This window comes from Meleagris gallopavo, chromosome 1 (assembly GCF_905368555.1).
Source record: "Meleagris gallopavo chromosome 1, MGAL_WU_HG_1.1, whole genome shotgun sequence".
In the NCBI taxonomy this organism is placed as follows: Eukaryota; Metazoa; Chordata; class Aves; order Galliformes; family Phasianidae; genus Meleagris; species Meleagris gallopavo.
The window spans coordinates 4,201,180-4,227,989 of NC_139404.1; the positions used below are offsets into that span (position 1 = coordinate 4,201,180).

Consider the following 26,810-nt stretch of genomic DNA (forward strand, 5'->3'; position numbering starts at 1 on the left):
CTCGGCTGTACCCTACAAAGCCCAGCACAAGACTTCCTATTTGGCATTTCTGAAATAAAATAAAATTTAAAAAGCTATGTAGTGGTTTCATGACATTTTCCATTTTTTGTTCTTTCATGGGCTCCCTGGAAAAAATCAAATGTGGCTGGAGATGCCTTCAAAAAGCTTTCTCATTTAAAGCTTTAAACAATCCACTGTTCTCCCAACAGCAGAGTTCTGTGGTTTGAATCGAATCACAAAATGATGAAACTGCAGGGCCCAAAAAGAAAAAAGAAACCATACATGAAAAGCTGTTGATCTCATTTCTTAATGATGCAGCCTTATATTTCAAGGGATATAAACTCCAGAGCTCAGACACCTCCTTCTAGACACCTGTCTCAAAAAACGAAAGCTTTCAAAGAAAATATTACATAGGGGATTTTCATTGAAAAAAGGAAGCTACAAGCAACTGTGTATCAAGCAACACACGTGTCCAAAATACATTCCTGGAATCAGCAGTACATCATGGTCCCATTCATATGCATGTACAGCAGGTTCATGGATGAAAGTGTGATAACTACAATGGAATGAGTCACTCTTGCGCACTGCTGAAGGATGGTTTAAGCTACTGATTCACCTCCTAGCTCTTAGTTATCTAATTACCCTTTAAAAATAAAACTTTCAAAATGTATACATTTCAAAGTAATCTTCTTTGTTTAGACTGCGTGAGCAACTACACGTGATGAAAATATTTTGTATTCACTTTCTAATTGTCTTCCAAACCTCTTGCAAGCTCCATTTTTCAGGCTACTGAAAACTACACAACCCCATTTCTAATAGCCATGCTGCACTTTTTATGATTTTGACCCAAGAAGAGGTCAATGTGCAGACTTTAACCTTTGTTTACGCAATTCTGCATGCAAGAGCATTCTTCAATTAGAAAAAGAAGTAAAAATGAAGAAAGGCATGAACATTTCATGTGGTTTACACTCTCACCCTTACCATGCAGTTATACTGAGTTTCAGTATACTGTAACGGCTATCTTTCTTGTTACCATTCAAGGCATCCAGAAATGATCCACTTGCACTCTTTTAGTCAAAGCAAGAAAAATCTTATGGAAAAAAAGGTCTCATTCTTCACAGAAGACTTTACTTCCTAACATCTTTTAGTCCTTCACAGACATAGCATTCCCATTGGGTTTCTCTAATCTTTAATTAACTGTTCTCTTTATAACAATAAAAAAAAGCAATGGGTGGCTTGGGAGTAGCTTTTCATTTTCGTAGCTCACTCTGGTCTGTGCTATGTGCCCAATTCAGATTTGGGAACTATCAGAGGGAGAAGCGGACGTGGGATGCCATGGGAGAAAAGTGTGCATGTACAGATGGGGCAAGTGGATGCTATCACAATGAAGTTATTTTTCTGAATGATGCCAAGATCTTAGAGAAATAATTCCATTTACTCACTGCAGCCTCAGATATGTGCTGCTCAGCACACTGTGGTTTTGCCATGCAGGAGATGGTAGAGTCACCATTCCTGGAGGCATTCAAAAAAAAGGCAGACACTTCACTGAGGGACATGGGTTAGTGGACATGGTGGGGATGGGTTGATGGTAGGACTAGATGGTCTTAATGGTCTTTTCCAACCTTAATTATTCTATGATTCTAAGAAAAAGCTGGCAGAAGGGTTGCTATCAGCCACTGCTGAGGCATTTCCATGCAGTCGGCTCAGTTGTCTCAGTTTCAGAGACAACATCATGGAAAACAAACACTCTTCTTCAGAACCCACTGCGATGGCTTTCTGCTTACAGTGTCCAAGATCAGAAGAAGATTTGCCTAATAAATCCCAACAACAGCATGGTCACCCTTGTGTCATTAACCTGTACAGCTTGCCTTGATTGACTGAATGGTTTCAGCTACCCATCCTGCACGCAAGCTGCAGTAAATGATCTACTCGTAAGTACTGTGATTAATTACTCTCCCTTACTTAAAAAGTCAATATCCTCGTTGCTCTGGATTGCTTAAAATAAAATTAAAAAAAAAAAAAAAAAAAAGAATAAAAAGGAGAAGCACGTTGATAATGAGAAGTGGTTCTGCTTTATCAAAGTGGCATTATCTATCAATTCCAATGAGATTAAGTACATTAAGGACAGAAGCAAATTTATCAATTCTGTTTGTACTAAAATCATAGGACCGTTTGACTTGGAAGGGATCCCTAAAGGTCATCTAGCCCAGCTCCTCTGCAATGAACAGCAACAGCCTTTCACTGTAACATGACTTCACATGAATAGCAATGCACTACCAAGGACCATTGGGATGCAGCACAGCTCTCCCTTGGGAAAATGGGAACTACTGCCATCCAGCCTCAATAGGGTGGTATTCAATGATTCGGCTTTTTCACTCATTTGCAGTGAGTAAACTTATTTTCAAAGTATTTTTACATTAACTTCATCTGGAATGCTGTTCTGAAATCTTGTCATCTAGGTTAGGCACCAAACAAGAGAAACAGCTCCACTACACTGCCACAAATCAGGAAAGGCAGCTGCCTGGCAACTTACTTGGGAATGCTGAAGTTCCTCCATAGGAACATTATAATTTGGGTCACTTACCTGTTCTATTGTATCTGCAGGTATGAAGGCTGATTATTCTGATTTTGCCATAGGACCCAACATATTAAAAGAAAAATACGTTCTACCTTTTGAATACCTATGTAATGATTAGGAGGAAACCTGATTTATAACCACAAAAATTATACAGACTGAGGCACAATTTCTTGCCTTTGCTCTTATCTAAACAGAGATTGTGCCCTTTTTATGCACAGCAGTAACACTGCTCTCTGCTCAATTCAATTCCAGGTAGAAGGTAACTAAATCTCAATTAGAAATTAACCAGGAATGGCTCACTTAAATGGTCTCATACGTGTACATACACAGACAGAGCTGCTGGGAGGCATTTTTGAAAACCAGGCAAAGCCCAGAATTTGAAAGCTCTGAACAAACCATATAACCATGGGGGTTCCTCGTCATTAGTATCAATGTCCATTAGGGTGACAGCTCACTGTGAAAATAAGCATCCAAACTCCATGATTCTTGCCACTTAACCCCAAGCCTCCGTGTGCATTCCTTGATTACTTTTTCCTCTGCTTGCATTAAGTGCTGTGCTCAATGCACAGAAGAGATGTTTCATGCAAGATGAGAGCTCCAACTCCCAGTCTTCAGACCTAGGAGTGCTAATGAATGCCTTGTCAAATCAGGAGTTTGGGAGCATTCAGGGAAGTGGGAAACCTGGTATGCTGATTGTAATTTTGAAATCCATTTTTATCCCACAGAGATTTAAAAAAAAAAAAAAAAAGATAAGAACTCTGTTTTCCAGGCAAAATCAGCACCTTAACAAAGGTGCACAGAAGTGGCCCAAGCAGATGCTCAGCTGTTAGTTTCTTCTAAGCTTTATCTGGGTGAGAACTAGGACGTGAAGTCATCTTTGCACAGATAATTTATAAAGTCCTGATTTCTGAATTCCAGCAGTCACTGGGAAGAATGCATGCCTGTTGCTTGCCCAGCAACACTGATTAAGCATGCATACAGAACTTCGTATTCTTTCTGTGCATTCGTTCCAGAAGAAGAACAAGGAAAGAAGAAACACTCATCCACAAAGCTAACTGCTGTAGTTTTTGGATCCATCCCCAACCAAGTTAGATCCAGAACCCATAGCCATGAAGTCATCAGTTTGCTTCATACCAAGTTAGTATCTCTGTCCACCATGAGGCATACAGTGGATCACATCATTAGTACTATAGATTATAATGGGACTCTCACATAATTACACAAGTTCCCTCTGATGTTAGAAAGTGAAGCTTGTGGAGGAAGTGAGATTTGGGGGCCACCTGTTCTAGATGATAAATACTATCTCCTTGGCTTGTCTTTGTAAGTGAACATAAGAGGCATTTTTACATCCTGTCCTGTCCCTTCAGGATCTCATACTCCAGCCTCAAATGGGTAACCTGAAAGTTATGGGCTGTTCTATAAGTGGATGTCATTGCAATATAAATATTGCACCCAAGGCTCTGACCTTACGCCTTCAAACTCTTCCAATTATCTCATGTATTAAGTGCCTTTTCTCACTTCCTAGTCCTGCAGCTGTGTTCTGAAGGCTGTTTTTTGGAAACAGCTCTGTAAAATGAAACAAATTTACAGCAGTACAATGTTCTTACATAAAAAACAAACCAGTGTGGTGCATGATCGCCTCTTTTTCTCCGACAATACCAACAGCCTACAGCAAATATCCAGTACGAAGAAGGCATCAAAAGACACATATATGCAGAGACCCTGATGTCCAAAAAATCCATTCTACGTTTGTTTTTTTCATTTCCAATTTGCTACAGAAAGATGAGAATTAACGGAGATAACATTTGCAGTTCATTATATGCCTTGCTGCCCAGAGAGATTGTGAAGTCTTTTATGAAGACATTCAAGACCTATAAGGACACCTACCTGTGTGACCTACTGCAGGGAACCTGCTTTAGCAGAGGGGTTGAACTCTTGAGGTCCTTCCAACCCCCATGATTCAGTGATTACATTGTTTAAAACAAAGGAAAAAAAAAAAAAGCCTTAATTATCTTAAGTGAGAAACATCCCTTAAAAAAAAAAAAAAAGCTTTGTTTACTGGTTACAGCACTAGACTATGAGGAGACTGCTGAATTTACTTCTCTCTTACCAAATTCACAAGAAATGCACGAAAGCAGGAAAACAGACAAAAGCCTGTTTCGTACTTAGCCTTTCTGCCTTTAGATGTCACAAAACTGAATTTGTCTCACCCTACGCCTATCTTCAGGTAAAAAAAAAAAAAATCTACAATATCTATCTGAAATTTAAACATCTAGACTCATGCTGTCTGAGATTATCAAGTGCTGAGGCTACAGACAGGTGAAACATATCCCTGACTGGATGGCCACAGACTAGCAGTCTTCAAATTATACCTTCCCTTGAAGACTGTTTGCAGCCTGGACCGCAACCCAATGAATATACCAGAGACAAGAGGCAGAGCAAAACCTTAAAAAAATAATTTCTGGACTCATGCAGGAGGCTGGTGATGCTGTGTTCAAGTCAGTGAGGAACAGTGCTACAAGGTACCAACAGAAAACAAGGAGGCACTAGAAGGATTTAAGGACTTGCTTGCAGTTCTCTGCAAATCACAGAATCATTAAGGTTGGAAAAAACACTAAGATCATCTCAGCCCATCCCCACCATGCCCACTAACCACGTCCCTCAGTGCCACATCTCCACATTTCTTGAACATTTCCAGGAATGGTGACTCCACCACCTCCCTGCGCAGCCTGTGTGAATGCCTCACCACTCTTTCGGAGAATAAATTTTTCTTAATATTCAATATGAACTTCTCCTGGCACAATACACAGCAAACAGCAGAACAGCTTCCTGAGTTTGGCAAAGGCTTCTCTAGATCCATTTTCTCTATCAACTCCATCATGCTCGGAAGTACCAGCATTTTTATGCCATAACCCTAAAACACTGTATTTCCCACATTTCTTCAAACATTCCCAAAAGTGACAGTGTAGAGAAAAGAAGTGTGGGTTTTTTTTCTTCAATACAAACAGAGGACGCAGATTCTCTGCTTCACATCACAAAATAAACCATCAATCAGAAAGTGTGTTAGCGCATCCTGAGGCCAATTTGCTTGTTTCATTTTGGCTTTTTTATTATTATTATTATTCTTTTATGATCAAAATGAAACAGGAAGGAGAATACAGACAGAAAAGAAGATGGGAATCTGAAAAAGAGCTTTCCAATGTCATGTAACGGCAACAGAACTGACTCAGAAACTGGATTCTGGGTTTGATGAAATGCTCTTAAATTCCCCATCAGAAAAATATTTTACAGGACCATTACTTAAATCTCCGCAGCACTTAGCAGCTACCTGCACAGGATGCAAGAGCATATGGTTTGCTTCAGGAAGAAAGCCCCTTCCGTGTTGACTGGGAGCCCACATTATCATGTGCAATGAGAGAAAAATTACATGCAAGTCACAGCTGGTTTGGGATCATGCTGGTGCTCACATCTGCTCCTAGCAGCTTCCCAAGCTTGCTATATGCATGTTCCTCATAAGCAAACTCAATGACAGCATTAGTGGAGCATATGAAGGGATGCTCTGCTGAAGATGAGACACTGGACACGTTGGTTTGTCCTTGCCCTAAATGATCATACAGAAAACCCCTGAAGTCTTCTCAGCTCTAGCAGACATAAATTAACCTTCAACCTGATCAGAAAGATCCACTGAAGGAAATGTGCATGCTCACTTCAGTGTGCTACGGCTCAAATTCCTTGTCCTATTTACCCTTCCCTGCTCCTACAGCAGTGTGCAGAAAGTCACCTCCTTCTCTGATACAAAGGACAAAAGGCTGTGCCACGCTTGGACTATAAATTACAGTTTTTCATTTGTTTTGGTTGGTTTGCTTGCTTTCAAGTCTTCACAGACATTTCCAAGTGTAGCTATTAAAGCCTGCTGATGTTCTATATATTACATCACCACGTTAACTATCTACGCTTAGTCTTGCTTAGTCTGAGATGACATTTCCACTCCATAATTCCTCTGGAGGAAATTGCAGGAAACTGGGGAAGGGAAATTAGGCACAATTACCCAGAGTAGCTACTTAAAGTCTTTCAATTACTATTTTTAAAGACAATTCCATAAAAATGCTTTCAGCTGGACATTCAGTTGACTGTGTCATGTGCTTTGCATCCAGTGTTATTTTTTCTGGGTCAATCTCTTCATTTTTTTAATGGTTTTGGGGCTTTCTAGCTCCATAGTCTGATAGCCCATGCAGAAAGATGCATGACAGTGGAAGATAACCTAAAATAGGCACTAATGGATATTCAAGGCATGCAGAGCTACACATCAGAGCCTACACAAGTGAGGCACACATCTCAGAGGCACACACTTCATTTCTTCAATACAGACATTTCAGTTCCTTCAGTGACAACTCATCACATCTATAAGCAGGGATGTTTGGCAGCAGATTCCCAGGCATTCAACATTTTCTTCTGTAGTTGTACAGTTTGCAACAAACAGTTGGATGACGTCAAATGATGGCTCCAACATATATGCCCAGTGCTCCTAAAACTGACCGTCTCCTCAGCCAAATTTTTATTTAGGATCCTCATCAGGACCTTAGTAGGTCCTGATTTACATCCTTCAATCCTTTGGCACATAAATGTCACGGGAGGAGGATTTTACTGTTCTGTGCAATGGATGGGAGTTTTTTTGGTTTGTTTTACTGTTGTTTGGTTGGGTTTTTTGGGCCAATCAAAAGAAGATCTTCCCTGAAGTGTCTCGAAAGTACCTTCCAAACATTCACCTTGTTTTACCCACTGTTAACAAGCAAGGTCACTCAGGAAATCTGTATTCACACAGAAGCCTGATGTCAGCTCACAACCTTTCCCCTTCAATAAACTTCCTTGGAAATACAACTTCTCATTCACAGTCCCTGCTTCATTCTGCAATTACTCTCTCTCTCCCCTATCTTTGTTCCTCCAATATTACCTGCATTAAATGTCAGGTCCAGAACCAATGGTTTTGTCACAGCACTGGCTGCAGCTTTATCTTATACACTGTGATCAGAATTGTGAGCAGTGGAGAAAAAGCCACAGGATCTCAGCTACTCATCTTAACCTCTCTCTCTGAGCATCCTGAATGGAGTTTGAGGTCTATAGAAATCTGTTTTCCTTGCAAGAAGTCTGGAGCCACAACAGAATTTGGTTCTGCCAACACTTTCAGATAAATCAGTCTATTATTGCAGCACTACTGTAAGAAGTCGCCAGTCTTAGCAAAAGTTGAAGCTTTCTGCTGTGCAAAGGTCTTGGATTTTGAAATAGATAAATGTAATCAAACACGTTCTCTAGACAATACTGAAAAAAAAAAAAATATAACTCTATGTGGGTTTGGACAATCAAAGCCTCTCTCTCTCTTTTTTTTTTTTTTGTTACTACCACTGTTCACTGCAACAGGTTGCCAGAGAACTTGTGGATGTCCCACTCCCAGAGGCATTCAAGGCCAGATGGGATGGGGCCCTGAGCAACCTGGTCTAGCATACAGAAACCCTGTCCAAAGCAAGAGGTTTGAAATTGGTGATCTTTAAGGTCCCTTCCAACTCAAACCACCCTATGATCCTATAAGACCCACCATGTGGCACAAACTTCATGGGAATCTACTCCATACTCCATTTAGCTCCAAGGAGATTACCCACTAAAAATAAATGTGGTCCCAGATTAGTGGGAATAGACAACAAAATGCATTTGTATTCTTTTCTATGGGAAGAAGAGCTGAGAAGTATCTCACTCCATGCACCTGTACCTAATAAAATTTTAAAAAATCCATCACCCCACATGAAGGCGTATGAGGGTGTCCAAGTTTGAGCACATCCTCAGCTCACTGAGCAGCACTGTCCACGGATGCCTTTCCAAAGTGAGCTCTACTCTTCCAAGCACACTTGCTTTTACCTCCCTACTGTGTCTTACTTGCATGACCCTCAGCTACAGCGCTGCTCTTCTCAACAAAAAAAATCAGGTATACATGATTTTTTCCTAAAAAGCATTGCAAAGACATGGTACACAGTGCTAACACACGTAACCTGCTCTCCTTGTCATGACAGTCAACCATTAAGCAATGGCTCCAGCATTCCCATGTCCCAGTTTTGCCAACAGCTAGAGCTAGAGATGCACTTCAACCTCCCTGCATAAATCTGTACAGCAACAAATCCAGTGCAGATGCATGCAAGCCTTTCTGCCCACACGGGGCCAGGCTCCAGAGCATTTTTGTATAGCACAAGTAATGAATTGGATGTTAATGGCTTCCAAAACCCAAATGATATCCACTCACATTCAGAACTGACCACCAAGTGCAGGTGATTTCCCTGCTGGATAACAAAAACTTCACGAGGGTACCTCAGGCTGGACCAGGCTCTGAGCAACCTGATATAGCTGTAGATGCCCTGTCCATTGAAGGGAAGTTGGAGGGAGCCTTTTAGGGTCCCTTCCAACTCAATTCTGATTCTACAACCTGTGGTTGTATGGCCATAGTTGTGGAGGATGGCTGACTCCTCAACATGGAGGACAGGGAGAAAGTCAGGCTGTGCTGTCTGCCTTGAAAAACCAAACACACACCATAGCGGCAGGATGAAAGGAGACATTCTTTGATATTCAAACACCTTCCAAATAGGAAAACAGGTATCAGGAGAAAACAAGCAGATCCATGTACAGAAATGAACTAATATCAAGCTTGACTGAAAAAGTTGATTAAATTAGTTTAATTTGAAAGCCCAAACAACCCCTGAAGGAGGTTCTTTCTTTATTGCTTTTTACCAGTAGCATGAGTTACTGAAGAAGTACCATGTGGGTATGAAATATTTATTCATTAAATCTTTCATAAAGCTCCACACAATCAGTTTCACTCAGAATACATTTAAAACTTGTCAAAGTGCACAAAAATCACTGCTTTTCTTTCCCCTCCATCTCCATCCCCCTCCAGACTGTTTATAAAGAGATTAGGCTTTCAGTTTGCAGTAAGTGTGATCCACAGCTCTGCTGTTGCTTGTACACAAGGTGCTGATTCTTTAATTATAACTGGACAGTTGCAGTTAAAATAGCTCAGCCTCTCCCATGCCATCCAAAAGGGACCACTGGATACGTGCTGCAAACCACACTGCTGCTTTACCATGTTCCTGCTGTGAAAATAGCAATGGCATTCATTTATGAATGCAGGCACTATGAAGCACCTAAAGGGGGCTTATGAGAAAGAAGGGGTCAGACTCTTTAGCAGGGTCGGCTGCAATAGGACATCGGGAAATTGTTTCAAACTAAAACAGAGGAGATTAAGATTGAATGTAAGGAAGAACTTTTTTTTTTTTTTTTTTTTTTTTTTTTTTTACAATAGAAGCAGTGGGGCACCAGAACAGGTTGCCCAGAGATGTGGTGGATGCCCCATCCCTGGAGATATTTAAGATCAGGCTGGACAGCACTCTGAGCACCTGACCAAGCTGTAGATGTTCCTGTTTGGTGCAGAGGAGTTGGGTCAGATGACCTTTTAAGGGTCCCTTCCAACTCAAACAACGCTGCAGTTCTAACTCATAGTAATAAGTGGAAACAGCAGGACAGCTAGGAGAGATGTGCATGCAGACTCCCCTCCAATGTGAGACATGTACAGTTTGCGATGGAAGGTGCAGGTGAAGCCTGCACAGCTCAGCATCATGCAGGTGATAGGTTGAGTAGGAAATTACCAAGGAAACACACAAATCTGTGCAGGAATTGTCTGACAAACCCACTAGGTCAGGCAGAAAGTACTGACAAAAAAACCATTTGTTTTCCATCAACCATAAGGACACCAAAAAAGGTATTTCTTTTTCTTTCTCCCAGACCCTGACTGTCCCAGGACCGATGGTCCACCCAAGCAAGGGAATAGACATCAGAAAGTACATTCATTTTTCATTGTGTCTAAGTCACCGTTAGAAAACCTCACTTCATTAGCAGAACCCCTTCTTGAACCCTTCCTTGGATGCCAGCCAACCTGCAGATTAAATCCATGCTCCAAGCTGGGCCCATAACACAGTAAAATAAACAGTGCTATAGTATCCTCATCTTTAGCTGTAAAACTGTCTGATATCATCTTGCTACAGTTTCACCAATCATACAGTTCAGTCCACTCCAGGAATAAGGATAGGATATATTTAGAAGTACAAATGAAAGTACTTTACTGAATCTGCACTAGGACAGTGCAAGGATAATTTGCATCAATGAATCTATCACTTAAGAAATTGCAGTGATACTTAAGCTTGGCCCACGCCTGCACTATTTTCCTCGTTATAATCACAAACAATTAAAAAAAAAAAAAAAAGCACCCCAAAATGGATGTGGAGCAGTACTGTGGGCACTGCACAGTTCTAGCAGCCATATGTGCAACTCTTCCCCATTGGACCCATAGGCTGCCCAGTCAGGGCTGCTCCCATTTTGCTTAATCTATTTATAATTTGTGAGAATAAATAAATATAGATACAACATAAGATGATGTTGTGGCCAGCTAGAAATTTTTCTGCTGAAAAAGCTTCTTGCTGAAAAATTACGTTTTGACTGTAGCGTGCTCTTTTCTTGCCTTTAGCAAAACAGAACCTCTTTAATGTACCAACTTTGGTTTTTTGGCTGGAAACCTAAACCATCCCCTATGGCTCGAGTTTTTCAAACACCTGATCAACAGCAGGGCCAGAGTTCCCACCTACACATACCTAAACCACAGGGTCATTGCAGAGCCAGGGCTGGAAGCCTCACAATGGGTACCCTCCTTAAGGACCTCTACTACTGTACTCCCAAAATACCTGATTTATGGACACAACCCAAAACTAAGGCCAGAGCAGTACACACCTCCATTTCCCTCAGTGTTTCTTTGTCAGAGTCTCGTAACAGTAATACCAGGATAAGGCAATTACCCTCAAGACCACTTTACAAGCCAACTAGCACCTTGTCCGTACAACGCTCTCCATGCAAAGTTCTCTTCAACTAAACCTCTTAACCCAAAAAGATGTACTAAAAAGAAAATCAAATTACACGGGAAAAAAAATAAAATAGGATGACTGAGCCCAGATGAGCAGGAGATGCTCAGAAGCAATGCACTTAATGAAATGTATAACTCAAACAATTTGCAAAGCCTTTCACACTGGCCACGCTACACCATATTTGCAGAGTAGCTCAATGTTTGCTTGTGTTCCCAAAAGACACAAGGGGGCTATTACTCTCAGTTTACCCCCAGAAGGGCCTCATTTGGCAACATTAAGTCTCCTGAAAGTAACTAAAGCCAATTCTATGTACAAAAGACCCGCATTTCCACACAGTAGCAAAAAGGCCATTTCCATGATCATGAAAGCATCATCCTGACAGTGTGCAGGAAATGGGCTAACTTTTGAATTTTCAAACCTCAGACTGAGCCATCTGAGTAACATCAAGGGAAGGAAGGAAAATCTCCCATGGATGCTGTAATGTAATATTTTCTTCTCAGGAGAGAGAATGAAGGGACCCCATAGGGCCAGGGGGAGATGCCGAGCCAGGATGTGCTCCAGTGATCTCCAGCTGCTCAAAGACCCAAAAGGCAATGCATCAGTTGATATCATCAGGGAGTCAACTGATGCACTCCTACTAGGCCAAAGTTCAATCCAAATCTTCAGCAAGACAGCATTACATTTGCCTTTCATCCTCTCCTCCCTTCTGCTATCACTAGGAGAGCAAACAACAACAACAAAAAAAGCTATTTTTTATATGCTCGTTAAGCATAATCTGCTAAATGTTCTACAGCAGTGCATAAAGCTGCCTACTATGCTAACAGAATATTTAATTGACATTTATTTGCTGACTAGTTATTTATGCTAACGTCACTCCTGCATAATTAATACTCTGCTGAAGTTGACTTGAAAAACATACATAAAACACTGCACTAAGAGTCATTTGCAGTGTTTAAAATAAAGAATCCTTCAATTTATTTACATTAGGTTAGTCTAAATTTGGCTTTGATGGAATAAGAGGATAAGGATTAAGCAAAAAAAGATTTTTTTAAAAAAATCTATATACTACTTTAGAAACATCCACAGTCCTTCACAGAACAACCTGCCAAAGAAGATTTCCGAGTTTCATTTTACTTGGCTCAAGGGCCCAGTTCTTAGCTGATGTAAAATAGCATAAGCTCAGTGAATGCCTACTGATTTTCCCCAGCCTCAAGCTCTTAGGAAGTAATATTTCAGGTGAGCCTTCAGTTAAAGAGCTAAAGCAGGGCCAGATCTACTCTCAATTATACCCGTTGAAAAGCAAATTTATCTCAGATCATTCAGAGGAGGTAAGCCAACTCCTCACAAAGACAAAAGAAGTTCATCTTGCCCATCTGATCCTTCTACCTGAATTATAATCACTGAGCTGCAGGCATAGTTTAAGTTCTCTTTCCTCTTGAGAATACCAGGGGAAACTTGGCTTCTGTTAAAAAAACAAAACAAAACAAAAAAACACACCCATGATCACCTTTTCTCAGAGAGCAGCTCTGGAGGCCCTCATCTATTTTCAGGAACATCACCTCAGTGACACCTGAAGAACGCCATGGACAAGCTTTCCACATACATGTGATCTCTGAGAATGGAGTTAAAAGGCAAAGAACTGGGATTCATCATCACCACCCGCAGCACTGCTCCAAGAAAAGCCTTCTGTACTCCCAGGGATTCTTGAATGACATTCATCCCAAATCCCAAACCCAAATGACTGCTCAAAACTTGCTCTTCTTTTCTTGCCTCACCATTCCCCCTTGCTGTTCTTCTTCCCACACTCTGCACCATATATTGCTTCAATTCCATTCTTTTCCACTTTAGCCCAGACCTCGTCTCTGTTCTAACATTTATATCCACCACTAACAAAATAGCAGACTACACGTCAGAGTGAGAAATGCCGATCTAGATGGGAATACAATTGTCATTAATCCTGCCAACAGTGGGGGAGTTAGAACAGGATGATCTTTAAGGCCCCTTCCAACACAAGACATTCTGTGATATGAAGGGCAGCCTAGTTTACCATGGCACAAGTTTTATCTACTTTTTTCACCCACACTCTACCCACAACCTCAGAATTTGAGTGAACCATTTGGTGATGGTTGCCTTCACAGAAAGCCTGGATGGGGAAAATGCCTTATACTCAGCACTCTTAATGGCATATTTTACCTAATGAAGCTCAGCACCTTGCAAGAGGGATTCATTACATCCTAGGATCAGGCTTCTGAGTTTTAATTCTGATTACGCTGGTACAATGGAGGAGTTAAGGCTACCTTAACTACCTGAAAGGAGGTTGTGGTGAGGTGGGGGCCAGCCTCTTCTCCCAGGTTAACAGTGATAGGACAAAAATAAAGGCCCTAGGTTGCAGGAGAGGAGGTTCACATTGGATATTAGGAAAAATTTCAGAAAGAGTGGTGAGGCATTGGCACGGGCTGCCCAGGGAGGAGGTGGAGTCAGCAGCCGTGGAGGTATTTAAGAAACGTGGAGATGTGTCACTGAGGGACAAGGTTAGTGGGCATGGTGGGGCTGGGTCGATGGTTGCACTGGATGATCTTAGTGGTCTTTTCCAACCTTAATGATTCTACGAAGGCTGCTTTCCTACATGTACTCACAGTATAACAATCACTGTGATCACCAAATCCATGGCTAGACAGTGTTTTGAGGTTTCCCATCTGTACTGGCTCACGGTAAAACCAGAGCACAGACCCGGTTCTCTCCCCACTGAGTTCCTGTATTCCTTTGCATCTCCAGTCTCTTTCTCCTCCTGGTTTACACTGTGAGCAGACTCGAGATTACCACATGAATCCACGCTCAGAAATGTTTTATTTGAATTTCCATCTGTCAGTAACACTGAAGCAAAAGCACTGCCACAATCACAGGTGTACACAATCATCTTGTTGTCCAGCATCTCTAGTGCATCACAGAATGCCTTAAGATAGTGCCAGGAGAGATTCAGCTCTGTTGGCTCAGCTGTAAACCTGCAATCTGTACAAAACCACCCAAGTGTCAATCAAAAGACGTGCCTGCTCTGTGCGTGTTTCACAATGCATAATTTAGCTACTATCTTTGTCAGGTTCTCCATGCTGCTCCTCTACATGATGGTAAATGTGTTCATGAACCCAACTGTCATCAACAAAAGAAAACAGCACATGGAAAAAACAGGCTAAAGGAGGCGAGAGACCTATTTTCCTTTCACAGTTAAGGGAATCACTACTATGGCAAAGTTAAGTTAGACTTAAATTTTTAATGCTTTATGAGTAAGAGATCTTACAGGATGAAAGGCGCTGAAGAACAACTACCACAGCTCTGGGCTGAGGAGGATAGCATTTGGTAAGGTATATGAGATGATGAAGGCTATCCCTGCTTTCATGCAGAGCAATATAATAGGGCAGTTTTATCCAAAGAATGGAAGACCTATGTTACATCCCACAACTACAGCACAAAAGCCAAACGCCATTCTGTTGCTCCATCCCAGCCACTGTCAATGAACTCTGAAGCACCTCCCCTTATGAACTACTTCCCCATATGAATTTTACAGTTCCCTGACAGAAAGAGTGTAAATTTCATACTCAGCTCAATCAGGCAGAAGCTATCCATTGGAGTACACCACAGTTAATACACAATAAAAAACAAATTTCTGTCCCAGGACGTGACTTTATAGCTGATCAGTGCCAAAGCTACAGACCATACGGACAGCTTCACACTTGCCTCAGCTAGTTCATGAATAAACATTCAATTCATTCAAATGAGTTCTATATTAACTAATTTAAATAATTTTCATTTTGCTTTGAATGGTAAACAGATCTATTCTGCCAGGATATTTGAGTTTGCAATTCAAATTACACACCGATTTGTAATGAGAAAAATATAATTAATGGCAAAGCTTGAAGTAACTACAATTTTACTCCTCTGATTTCCTGAAGGGAAGAGGGTAGTGGAGGGTAAAGCTTATGGGCAGACATGCACTCACACCATCCTTTCATATGTCAATACAATTCACTGCAAACTGGAGCATTTGGCCCTCAGTCCAAAGCATTGCACCACAACATCAGGGGAAGACATAACATGACTTGACATTATACTTGCAGGCACCACGATGCAAAACTAATGTCACCCAGTAAATAATAATGTAACAGTCTGTAAACTAAATGACTTCCTTCTATTGGGATCATAAACAACAATTATTTGGCAGCTGCCCCTTAAAATCTCTGTATGCGCTGAACATTAAATCAAGCTCTATTGATTTGGTAAACTGAACCAGCCCCATTTTTCATCTCTCTTTCATTTAACGATATTCTCCATCCTATCACGCTGTACAGCATTGTCTGGGATCAAATTTACAAGAGTAGAGCCAATCAGTCCTATTTGATTACTAAGCAGAAACAAAGCACTGTCCCATTGCTGGTATTCTGCCCACTAAGCCAGTCCTTAGCAGATCTGCTTTTTAAACCAGAGCCCTCAGTTCCTGACAAGGAGCACATCTTAATGACAGATAACTGGCCACGCTGTTTGCCAACAGATCTTGCCAGCATATACCTTCACTGTGATCAATACGTGCAGAATCGGGGCCTTAGAAAATCCATGCAACTCGGAGCTGGCTTTCCTTTCCACAAAGCACTTGACAACAAAATAGTGTGCAAAGCTAAAATGGCAAAAAATCTCCTTGGAGTTCGCAGAGAACAGTTTACTATGTGCCAATACAAGGTTTGATCCTGCAGGTTTCACCAGATGAAACTCTTAGGACTGCTGTGAAGTTCAGCTCATCAAGACCTCTTCACCGACTGTGAATTAACGCTGGATGAACTTCAGATATTTGCATACAACGAGGGCAGTGCTCACTGCTTTCAAAAGCTCATCAGAGCTAAGTTCTTCCTACAGCACTCCTGAAAACCCAAACTCTTCCCTGTAGTGCCCCCATGGGAACTACCATCTCTTAGAATCCCACCACGATCAGACCAACATCCAGAGGAGTTCTGTGGTTTATGAATGCATTTAGGACCTCTCTCTTTTCAAACCAAGAGAAGTTCCAAAGGCTCAAATGCTCCCAGGCATTTTAGATGTCTCATTCCAAAATACAACTCAAACTGTTAAATGCTTAAATCTTACAATAGAGAAAAGAAATAAAAAAACAACCAATGAAAGAACAACCACATGTCCAATAAAACAGTACCTACAGTTGCCCAGACATAAGAGTCTGGCATACAACTGCATCACCTGGACAGAGAAGAAAAAATGCATTGCACATTTGCATTCACTCAAGCAAGACAGCTTACGTGAAGTAACCACAAACCAAAGAGCAGATTCCAGCAACATTTTCATAAAAAGCAGTTGCCTCCAGCTATAAAACAATCATTATTTTCTATTACACCAGTCGACGAAATCTTTCACCCCTTGAACCTGGCATTTTGAGATTTAGTTTATGGCACTGTACACCTTTTCCAGTAACACTGATTATAATCCACATAATAAAAGATAGTTTAAGAGACCAATAAAAAAAAAAACAAAAAAAAACAACCCCTTCTCACATCAGCTTGATGTATTATTCCTAAGCCAACAGATTTCTCAGCCATATTTGTCTTTAAGACTTTTTTAAGCAATCAATCCTCTGTTGTTCTAAAGACAGTCAGACCAGAACAAAAACATAATTGTTTAGCTCTAGTGTTCAGCATAGACAAGGCAAAAATGAGACCATTTCTGCTGTTTCAAAGACTGTATCTACGATCCAGTTTAGCGGGAAGCAAGGCAATATCTACACCAGAAGCCATGCATGACAAAAAGCACATCCGCTTCTTCAGCACCCACGTGAACAGAAAGAATGACTTCAGAAGCAGAGTTCTTAAATGAGACTTTTCTCCAACACATCCATGTGCTGGAGGCCAACCATTCATCTCTTCTTCCCATGACCCAAAAGAAACTGAATATATGGAGGGAATACACATGTGACAAGTATGCCTCTGCCTGAAGCTACATAGAGGTAAGGATGCACAGCTGTTCAGTTCCTGTATAATGACAGAAAAAGAACATCAAAAAAAAAATAAAAATCAAGCATTTTCCTTACGCACTTAGAATCAATTGAGGAACAAACATATTATTAAAAAGCTATTCCAAGTGCCATAAATCTACAGTTCTCGCATTCAGCTTTGGCACACCAAAGAGCTGAGAACTGAGACATACCCTGATCTATAACGATCAGATTTTCCCACCTTTATTCATGTGGGTCTACTTTTGGAATTACAAGCTGCAGAAGTCTGACAATGGAAAGCGTTAAACTTCAAGAGCAAAGCATCTGAATGTACAGCCAAGTTAAATTTGAGTGTAATCAAAATCAGATCTTGTTTACTTTATTCTCACTCTAAATTTGGTCCTTTCTCTCTAAAAGTATGAGACAACTTGCTTCCCTCACTGGAAGACATGGGCTGGCAATTAGCATTTCTTTAAGACAGCCTCGTCCAAAAGCTTTTGTTCTTACCACTTAGGACAAAATGCCTTTCCTGGAGACTGACTGGCAAATTGAATAACCCACTGATCTACAGAGACTTGACTCTAAGCTGTTATACAACAACTTCAGTGAAACTGCACCACTCAACATCAGCTGAGCATCTGGAGTATTCATTCCATACCAACTGAAAGCCTGGAGATTAACTGTCAGCCCAAGACTAGGGCATGACTCCAGCAAAACACATGCAACTTACCATCTGGAGGCATCAGGACCTTGTTGTTCTGCGTACACCAGCCAACAGGGTGGAGGTCTGCTGTCATTACATCACACCAAAAATCTGCCCTCCGGTCATCCCCATAGCCACAGTAACGAAGCAGTAAGAGTTGTCCGCAGGTTGTGATGATTGTAGCCACCCAGTATGTGTCTGGATTACTCTTGTTGGCCACTTCCAATTTCATCCCTGGCTGAAAACTGCTTTGGAGGCTGATTTCAACCTTACAAAATGAGAAAGGCATAGGTTACTTTTCCTTCTCTACAGGGAGACTCCCCACTTAACTAAGCAAACTAACGCTGCCATTAAAGAGATGATCAGGAATAAGACGTTAGTTGATCATGCTCCTTAATAGCAATAATACAAGGAGACACAGTCTTAAGCTAAAAGAAGGGAGATTTAGTTCAGATGTTAGGAAGAAATTCTTTACTTAGAGTGTGATAAGGCACTAGATCAGGTTCCCCACAGAAGCTATAGATGCCCCATCCCTGGAGACATTCAAAACCAGATTGGATGGGGCACAATGCAGCCTAATCTGGTGGGTAGCAACCAGCCCATGGCAGGGGTTGGAACTGGATGACAGTTAACATCCCTTCCAACCCCAAGTATTCTGCTATTAATACAACCACCTTCTTCACAACCTGTCTGTGCAGGACCATTCCTACTTCACTAGTACACCCCCATCATACAAGGTCCCATGTACTCCAAAGGGATCCATCAGTTGTGATAAGCTCAGGTGAACTAAATCTGAGAGGGATTTGTAGCCATCTGAGCATCATAAATCTCAACAATGCCCAGGAAAAAGGTGGTGTAACTGCCCTTTGCACAGCTCCATCAGGCAAACCAGGACACATGCAAGGTAGAACAGGCAAACGCTGAGCACCTCTGGGAGTTAGGCCCAGCCAATACAGGGACAAGATGTTCTTTCCAGTCAGCTACTGGGCCAAGGATAAACTACAACAAAACTTTACCACTGTACTGTGGTTCGCCAGTAAAGAAAATTAGGATCCTTCATCTTGCAATACTCTATCTACATATGTAGAATAGGTAATGGAGGCCAGTATTATTTATTTATTTATTTTTCAGTTGAGACAGGTTTTCCATTACTACTGCTCTTTATCTCCTCAAAACAAATCAAGAAACTACCTGGAGGCAAAAGTGGTTTAATGGCATGAAGGCAGCTATCCAAACGGAGACTTATCTCAAAGCAGCAACAAATTCTTCAGGAAACTTTCCCTTCACTGCAGCACAACTATATGTTCCCAAAGATTTCTGCCAGCAACCAGACTCAGTGTAAGGCAAATGAGAGCATCACATATGAACCTCTTCTCTTCCTGATTGAGATATCCACTTCATCCAGAGCATTCAGGTCAGGTGAATGAAGTTGAGAGAAAAGGAGCTGGTGAGTCCTATTACCAGATGCAGCTGCTACCTGCAGCTGATGGGTCAGGTCAGAGGATGAACAGAACCATCTGCACATGACTCACAGTTGAGGACAGAGAACCTCCATGACTGGGCGTAGCTTGATACAGGTAAAGGCACCGTAACATCTGACAGAACAATCCTTCAGCTGACTGAAAACAAGGACCTGGAAAAATATATCGACTACACCCTATGTGCATGCCTTTGGTGATGATGAAGAATCTGTGTACTAGTTTAAGCTCCATCTCAAGTCCTCATGTTAAGGCAGACTATGGATTGTGCACAAGAGGGCCAAACAGAAGACGTTAAACAACTGTTTGCAGATGGAAAAAATGGGTCCATACAACATCCTTGACAGGCTCTGCTCCTTGACAGGATCCTTCTTCAAAGCGTACTCCAATCTTCTCCATCATTCAAAATTTCAGAGGCTCTGTATACTACTGCTAACATGGGCTGCAGCCACCACATCATAACTACCATGACACATACAGGATTCTTTAACATCTGCATATAACATATGCACCCAGGAAAGTTATCACCAACCCCACTGTTTGGTTCCCACATTCCTGAGGCAGCATCTTCAAGAAGGGGGCTGAAGAGATGGATTCCTATGGACCATGCTCTAGTGGTGAGCAACCCTGCTAGTCAGCAAATCATGCACTGAGAGAGCACCTTCAGAGAAATAAGACACTCTGGTGAGATGAATCTCTGCAAGTTGGAAAGGATATCAATAAATTAAGAAGAAGAAGAAAAAAAAGAGTATGTAAGGAGACAGAATGAAACCTCATAAATGATATTTGAACCCAGTGGCATAGACACTGCACTCTGAGTGCACAGAGCTGATGTCACCTGACAGCAGCAAGAGGGCCAGGAGCTGCACAGACAACAGGAAGTACTCCATCTTATTTTCACATACACAGAAGGCCAAATTCCCCAAAGAATGGGCAGATTCCATTTTGGTTGGTCAGGAACACCAGAAGAGGGAACACATTCAATAGTAGCAAGGCAGACAATACACGTACATGTTTGAAGGAGGTGTGGGGAGCAGCACTGGCTCCTGTTTCTTCCAGGAACTCATCCCAGTTGAAGTCTGCATCCTCAATGCTGGAGCCCTCATCTGTTCAAAAGGAAAACAAGAAAAAAAAAAGTAGTAGAAAGAAAGGAAAACAGCCCAAAATACAGCCAAAGACGAAAGTTGTATCAAACAGTCCAGGGGAAAAACAGCAACTTATACAAACATCAACCTGAGAGAAAAAGCTTCCCTGAAGATCTGTTCTTAGTCAGCTTGACTGGCTCTTAAAACACTTTCAGCAGATTCTGGGACTCTAGCAGCCAACACCGTGAGACCAAAATTGACCCTGCAGTCATCACAACAGGGGAACAAACTCATTATACTGCAACAGGGACTGCTACAAGAGTTGGTTGTCAGCCCGCTATCACAGGGATACAGTGGCCATGCCCATGTTCCAGCCTTGGGTTCCCCCAGACTGCTAATTGCAATAGTGTACTGCTGATAACAATGGATGTTGTTCTTGTTGGCTAAGCAGCATGAAAAACAAGCAATCCAGCCTTTGGGGCTGAAGAGACACAGTTTCAGCTCTGCCATTCTATTTCTCCCTGCTCAGCCTTCCTCTGCCCTCCAACAGCCAAGAACCCCCAATGGAATCCTTCCACCAGCACTGAAGCTGCTTTTCCAAATCCCCAGGCCACTGCTGCATTCTTGTTGTCTGCATTTATCCTTGCCCCATTTCAGATTTGAGGCTCTGCATCATGCCTTCCCCACCAACACCAATGCCCCCTCACAATCCTTCTGTCCCCATAGGGAAGGAGTTGACATTACTCTTTTTTTTTTTTTTTCTTTTTTTTCTTTTTTTTTTTTTTTTAAATATATCCCCACTGAGCAGAGCAGAGTTGAGGCCTGAAACCATCACTGAAACACACACAGCAATAATTAAGTACAAACTGTCTTTCACTTACAGAAAATCAGCCACATCTGATTGTTTTCATTTTGTTCCCAGGCAAACTCACAAACTCAGTTACATCCCCAGAGCAAAAATATTTACAGTCTAGCAATGAGCTGTTTGCAATAAGCATTTATCAAGGAAAACTACAAGAGACCCTTACCTGCACACACATTTATCAGTGTGGTCATGATGTAATTAAAGTGACTCATGACAAACTGAATTAAGGAACCTCCCCAGATAGTTTTATGAAGAAAATGGCGGGGATAATTTATTGCAATTGTTGCTACAGGTCTCCAGTTTTCAAGACTAGAAAATTATACTGTGCAATGGGAATCTCTCATCATTAAAAGGGGAAGAAATAGGCTTTATTTGCAGACATATGTATGCGAAGGAGGAAAAAAAAATGTCTCAGAGGAGAGTTTTTGAGATAGAGTTGGAAGAGGGTAAAGATTTGTCTGGGAGTTCAAAGAGCAGCACTGAGCTGTCATCACCATTAAACACTGCAAACCGCTGCATCAAGCCTAAGGTCTGGCTTCTTACCACCAACTCAATTAACCTGCTTAAATATGGAGATTTAAATCAACTCTTACTCCCATTGTAAGGTGGCAGGGTGGCTTGAAGACGGCTGCCTCCTGGTTACCAGAAAGAACTCCAGGCACAAAATGAGGAGTTTGCTCATTCTTGGCTGAAAGACGAGAACAGCTTAGCCAAAAGAACTTTGTGCACAAATTGAATTGCTAAGACTTTGCTACACCATGCAAGCAAGCAACTTTGATGATCAGGGAAAATTTCAACCTCAAAATCAGCAATCCCATGGAGTTAATTTTTAGAGGAGTCAGGTTCAGAGATTTCAAGGGTTAATAATTTTTTTTAAATGTATGCAAGTTCCTGAGTATATGGGCAGATATGGCTATCCATCAGAGGCTTACAATTACTCCTATGTTTAAGCAACTTTCTAACCCAGGCACCATCAGTCAGTCCTACTATAAGCCAGTAACTTCTGATGTGAAAAGCAAGAGGCAAAAAGCTAAAAGCACACCCCCTCTGCCTGGTTGTTTCCCGTTCTATCATCTGTTTGTGCTTCCGGTGCTGGGGTGGGCTACTCAACAGCCCCAAGGTCATCTCCACCTGAACATACCCCCAGGTCTTTCCCCTCTGCTCAGCTATTTCTGTTTCAAAGCACGAGACACTTCTCTCAGCACACAGTGCTCTCTGTGTGTTCTCAGTTGCCATTCCTTCTTGCTCCAACTTTCACGGTTAGTCCATGCACGTTTCTCCTTCTCTTCATCCTTCCTCAGCATTCTTATGAGAAGGAGTAATATCACAGAATCATTTGAGTTGAAAGGGACATTAAAGGCCATCTGTCCAACTTCCCTGCAATGAACAGGGACACCTACACCTAGATCAGGGTGCTCAGAGCCCCATCCAGCCTGACCGTGAACGTGTCCAAGGACAGGGAATCCACCATCTCCGCAGGCAACCTAATTTCCACGGAGTGGTAGAAGGACTTTTAAGCAGTTCAATACATACCATCCATGCAAGGAGCAGTATCTCCAGAGAGACAGGATTTGGCAACACTAAGTTAATTATGTTAGCATTAAAGATGCTAGTTACAGATGCAGCAAGTCCTCCTCTCCTTCCTAATGTATTATTGCCCACGACCTACTCTGCTATGTGCCAACCCACAGCCACCAGTCACACTGTTCCCACAGCCTTGCCAACAGATCCATTCACAGGCAGTCCAACAAAACACCCAAAAGCACTTGTTTTAATAATGACCCTGATCTCTCCTTTCTAAAGCCAAACAGGGAGGTCCAAGATGCCGGGGGAAGTGTTACGAGTATTCTTTCCACAGCAGCGTGAGCTACAACTTTCCCTCCTAGTCAATTCATTTCTCTCTGACACATCAGTAGTCTGACTCCTCTACAGTGTTTTATCTGCAGACTTTATCAGGAAATTACTTTTACAAGGTCTGTAAAAATAATGTTGGAGTACTCATTTATCATGGCATCAGTGTTTTATTTTGCTTCATTTTATCACCAAAGATTGTGAAGCGAATGTAAGCTTCCAAATCTGTTTTTAAATGGATTCTGTTCCCTTCTAGAAAACCTGGCAAGGGGACATCGTGAGCAGACTCAGGGCGACCCTGGGTCAGGGGGTACACTCCTACTTACATCTACAAGTACAGCAGTTGGACTGCACACAAATCTTCTTGCCCAATGCAAAACCCCTACTGATGAGGAACACAGGATACCCTTCGCCAGCCTTCCTTGAGTATCTGCAGGTCCCCAATCAAAAGGCAAAGTCTCTCTGAACATACAAAGACAACTGTGCCCACTCAGGAAGCGATGATCCCAAAGGCAATCTGTTAGTCCTCAAGCCACACACTCCTACAACAAAGTCCTGGCTCTGCTGAAGAGACACAGAGCCCCAGGTGCCAGCGTTTTACAGAGCTCCCTGTGAGATGACAAATTTGGCATTAGGCCTACTTTACATATCAGCTCCCTTTCCAATTATTGGTGCTTAGGCTCAGTGCTCTTTTTTAATGAAAGAGTCAAGGCTGGCTAGCCTACAATACGGTGATGTATAAACAAGCCTAGGATGGCAAATAAAATCAACAAGTCATTATCTCTGAGCCCCTGAATGGCTTTAAAGTGCTCTGCAGTCCTTCATGCATTGACACTATAAAAATGCAACTATTCCAGCTGTTATCAGCCTCGCAGGATGAGATAAAAGACCCAAAACCTGTGGCTACAGAAGCTTAGATTTTTCCCAGGCTTACCTGAAGGAGAACATCTTTGGAAATTACAGTATTTGTGGAAATTGCTAAGCTATCTTATTTACAGGCACATAAATATATTCATGACTTTGTTCACTCACAAAGAACTGAAAGGCAAAATGATTTAGGATTAACATACAGGTGAGGGCTTGGGGTAAAGGGGAAATCCTGATCAACAACAAACCTCCTGCACAGCCTTCGGAGAGTCACCAAGACACATATTCTCAAAGACATTTAAGGTCCACAAGCCAGTTTCTGTTGTTCCAAACTCAATGCCTACAACTGATCACCTGCATCTCATCCTAGAGGCTCCTACACCTCTCTCATAGATATAAATGGATCCAGCAGTGACTAGATAAGGCTGCCCACTCTGGAAACGTTATCTCAAGATAAGGATCCACCTGATACAGTCAACCAGGATCCTGATGTCCCTTTCTATTCCAGCCAGGTGACTTCTCAACTCAAAGGCAACCCAGTGCTGATGTTAAAACGGGATGACTTGTTTTATAGAACTACAAGTCTCTTCAATGGTGATAGCAGCATGGAAGTGTGTGATGGGAGGGTCAGGTTGGGTGTTTGGGAAAGGTTCTTCATTGACAGGGTGATTTGAGGCCTGGAACATGCTCCCCAGGGCAGTGGGCATGGCCACAAGCTACCAGAGTTCTAGAAGCATTTGGATAACATTTTCAGATACAGAACTTGAGCTGGAGCCAGGAGTTGGACTTTATGATCCTTATGAGTCTCTTCCAACTTGGGATATTCTATGATGACTTTTTTTCAAGTGTCTTAAGGCATTACAGTTCCATATTCAGCTGGTTAACTCTAGATGATCCTTAGCTCTCTATGTGTAACCCTATGAAAGAGAAGCTCTTTCACATCTACAGCAGAGCCCAGGATAACTATTATGTTTTTAACTAAGGGAGCATAAGAGTTTCTCACTTCTTTTAGGTGGGATGAATCAAGGTTTCTTAACACACACAATTTCTGGGGTGCTCAGTGGGAAAAATTGAGAAGTGGACCAATGACAAAGCTTTGCAAATGACTTGAACATAATGTGGAATCATAGAATTGTTTGGGTTGAAAGGCACCTTAAAGATCATCTAGTTCAGCCACCTGATACAAGCAGGGACACCTTCCAGCACAACACAGCACCATCTGAGAGAACAGATGCAAAAGACACTGAAGCCAAAGCAAAGGACACCAAAGCCAAAGCAAGCTGTTTTCAAGCATTTGCCCCAACACTGTTACCACTGCATTTTTGGAGTTGGATCAGTGATTCACCCCTGGTGTGAGGGCCTACTTCTATGGAAGCAGACTTCAGGCAGCCCTTTAGGATGCTTACATGCAAGAGTAGACTTTCATTTGCCATTACACCTCAGGATCCTTTGATGAAGAACTGCTGTTACAGAAATGCACAAGATTTCTGGAAAAGCATTAAAGCACATTAGCAACAACATCATTACCACAATGCAAAAATGAAACATTTTGTACAGAGTAACTGACAGGTGGCTCAGCTTTGTGCTTCACGAGTTCCTCAGCTGAGCTTTCCTGCATAAACATAGAATAAGGGTGAAGTTACTGAGCCAATTTTACCCAGCAAATCCTTATCGTTCAGTGCCCATCTCGGAACACTGCAGACATCCAGTCATACTCATGTGCACAAGGACAAGATGCAAACAGCTCTCTGCTGGCTGGGATAACATTTGTGATGCCCTCTCATCTAAAGTAATAAAAAAATAATAATCTGAAGGAACAAAGATAAAGGTTAAAACAAAGGAGAAATACCGTAATTTCTGAACATTCATTTCCTTTCTTTAATCAAAAGAGAGTAAAATAAAATACAAAGTGTGTGGGTGGACAGGAAGAACACAATATTATGTCCCGGGAAAGGTTTTCCACTGCTTTTCATTTAAAGTAGTTAGTACATACCTTAGAAAAGCTCCAAAGAAAAGTCAAAATTTCCCCAACTCATCAATCACGGATCCAGCTGGGAGCTCCACAATATGAGACACACACCCTTCCCTAATCCACAAGACTCAAAAAATGGCCATCAAGGCATCCAACTCTAATGCCACCCAGTAAACAGCTGCCACCTTCCCTAAACTGGTCGTCTGGAAGGCTGTGACCACGTAGGAAACCTACAAGAGAAAAGGAGAGCTCACCTGAATCAAATTGCTCCCCATCACCATTGGCCAGTCCCTGCTCCTTCTCTGGGGATAGATGCTGGCTTTCTTGCATGGTAGTGATGAAAGATGCTCTTGTGTCCATGGTTCAGAGGAAAGTCCTTCCTTTCCTAATTCATCCTGCAGCAGAGAGTTCCTAGGGCAGAAACTAAATGAAAAAGAAACAATGAGCGATTTGTTGTACTTACCCCAACACTCAGCC

At 41.9% G+C, this 26,810-nt stretch overlaps 1 protein-coding gene across 2 annotated transcripts in view; it reads right to left on the reverse strand.

Moving 5' to 3' along the window:
• The window catches only part of SFMBT2 (Scm like with four mbt domains 2), a 114,766-nt gene that overhangs the window by 75,000 nt on the left and 12,956 nt on the right, over positions 1 to 26,810 (reverse strand). The window contains exons 1-4 of one of the 2 annotated variants that reach the window (XM_085215268.1): positions 26,588 to 26,719; positions 25,768 to 25,848; positions 20,705 to 20,799; positions 18,243 to 18,483 (exon numbers count right to left, since the gene is read on the reverse strand). In XM_085215268.1, coding sequence (XP_085071394.1) covers positions 18,243 to 18,447 — 205 coding nt within the window. In that variant the 5' untranslated portion in view covers positions 18,448 to 18,483; positions 20,705 to 20,799; positions 25,768 to 25,848; positions 26,588 to 26,719. Of the gene's footprint in view, positions 1 to 18,242; positions 18,484 to 20,704; positions 20,800 to 25,767; positions 25,849 to 26,587; positions 26,757 to 26,810 lie in introns of those variants that run through there. The other variant, XM_085215190.1, reaches the window with a different exon arrangement.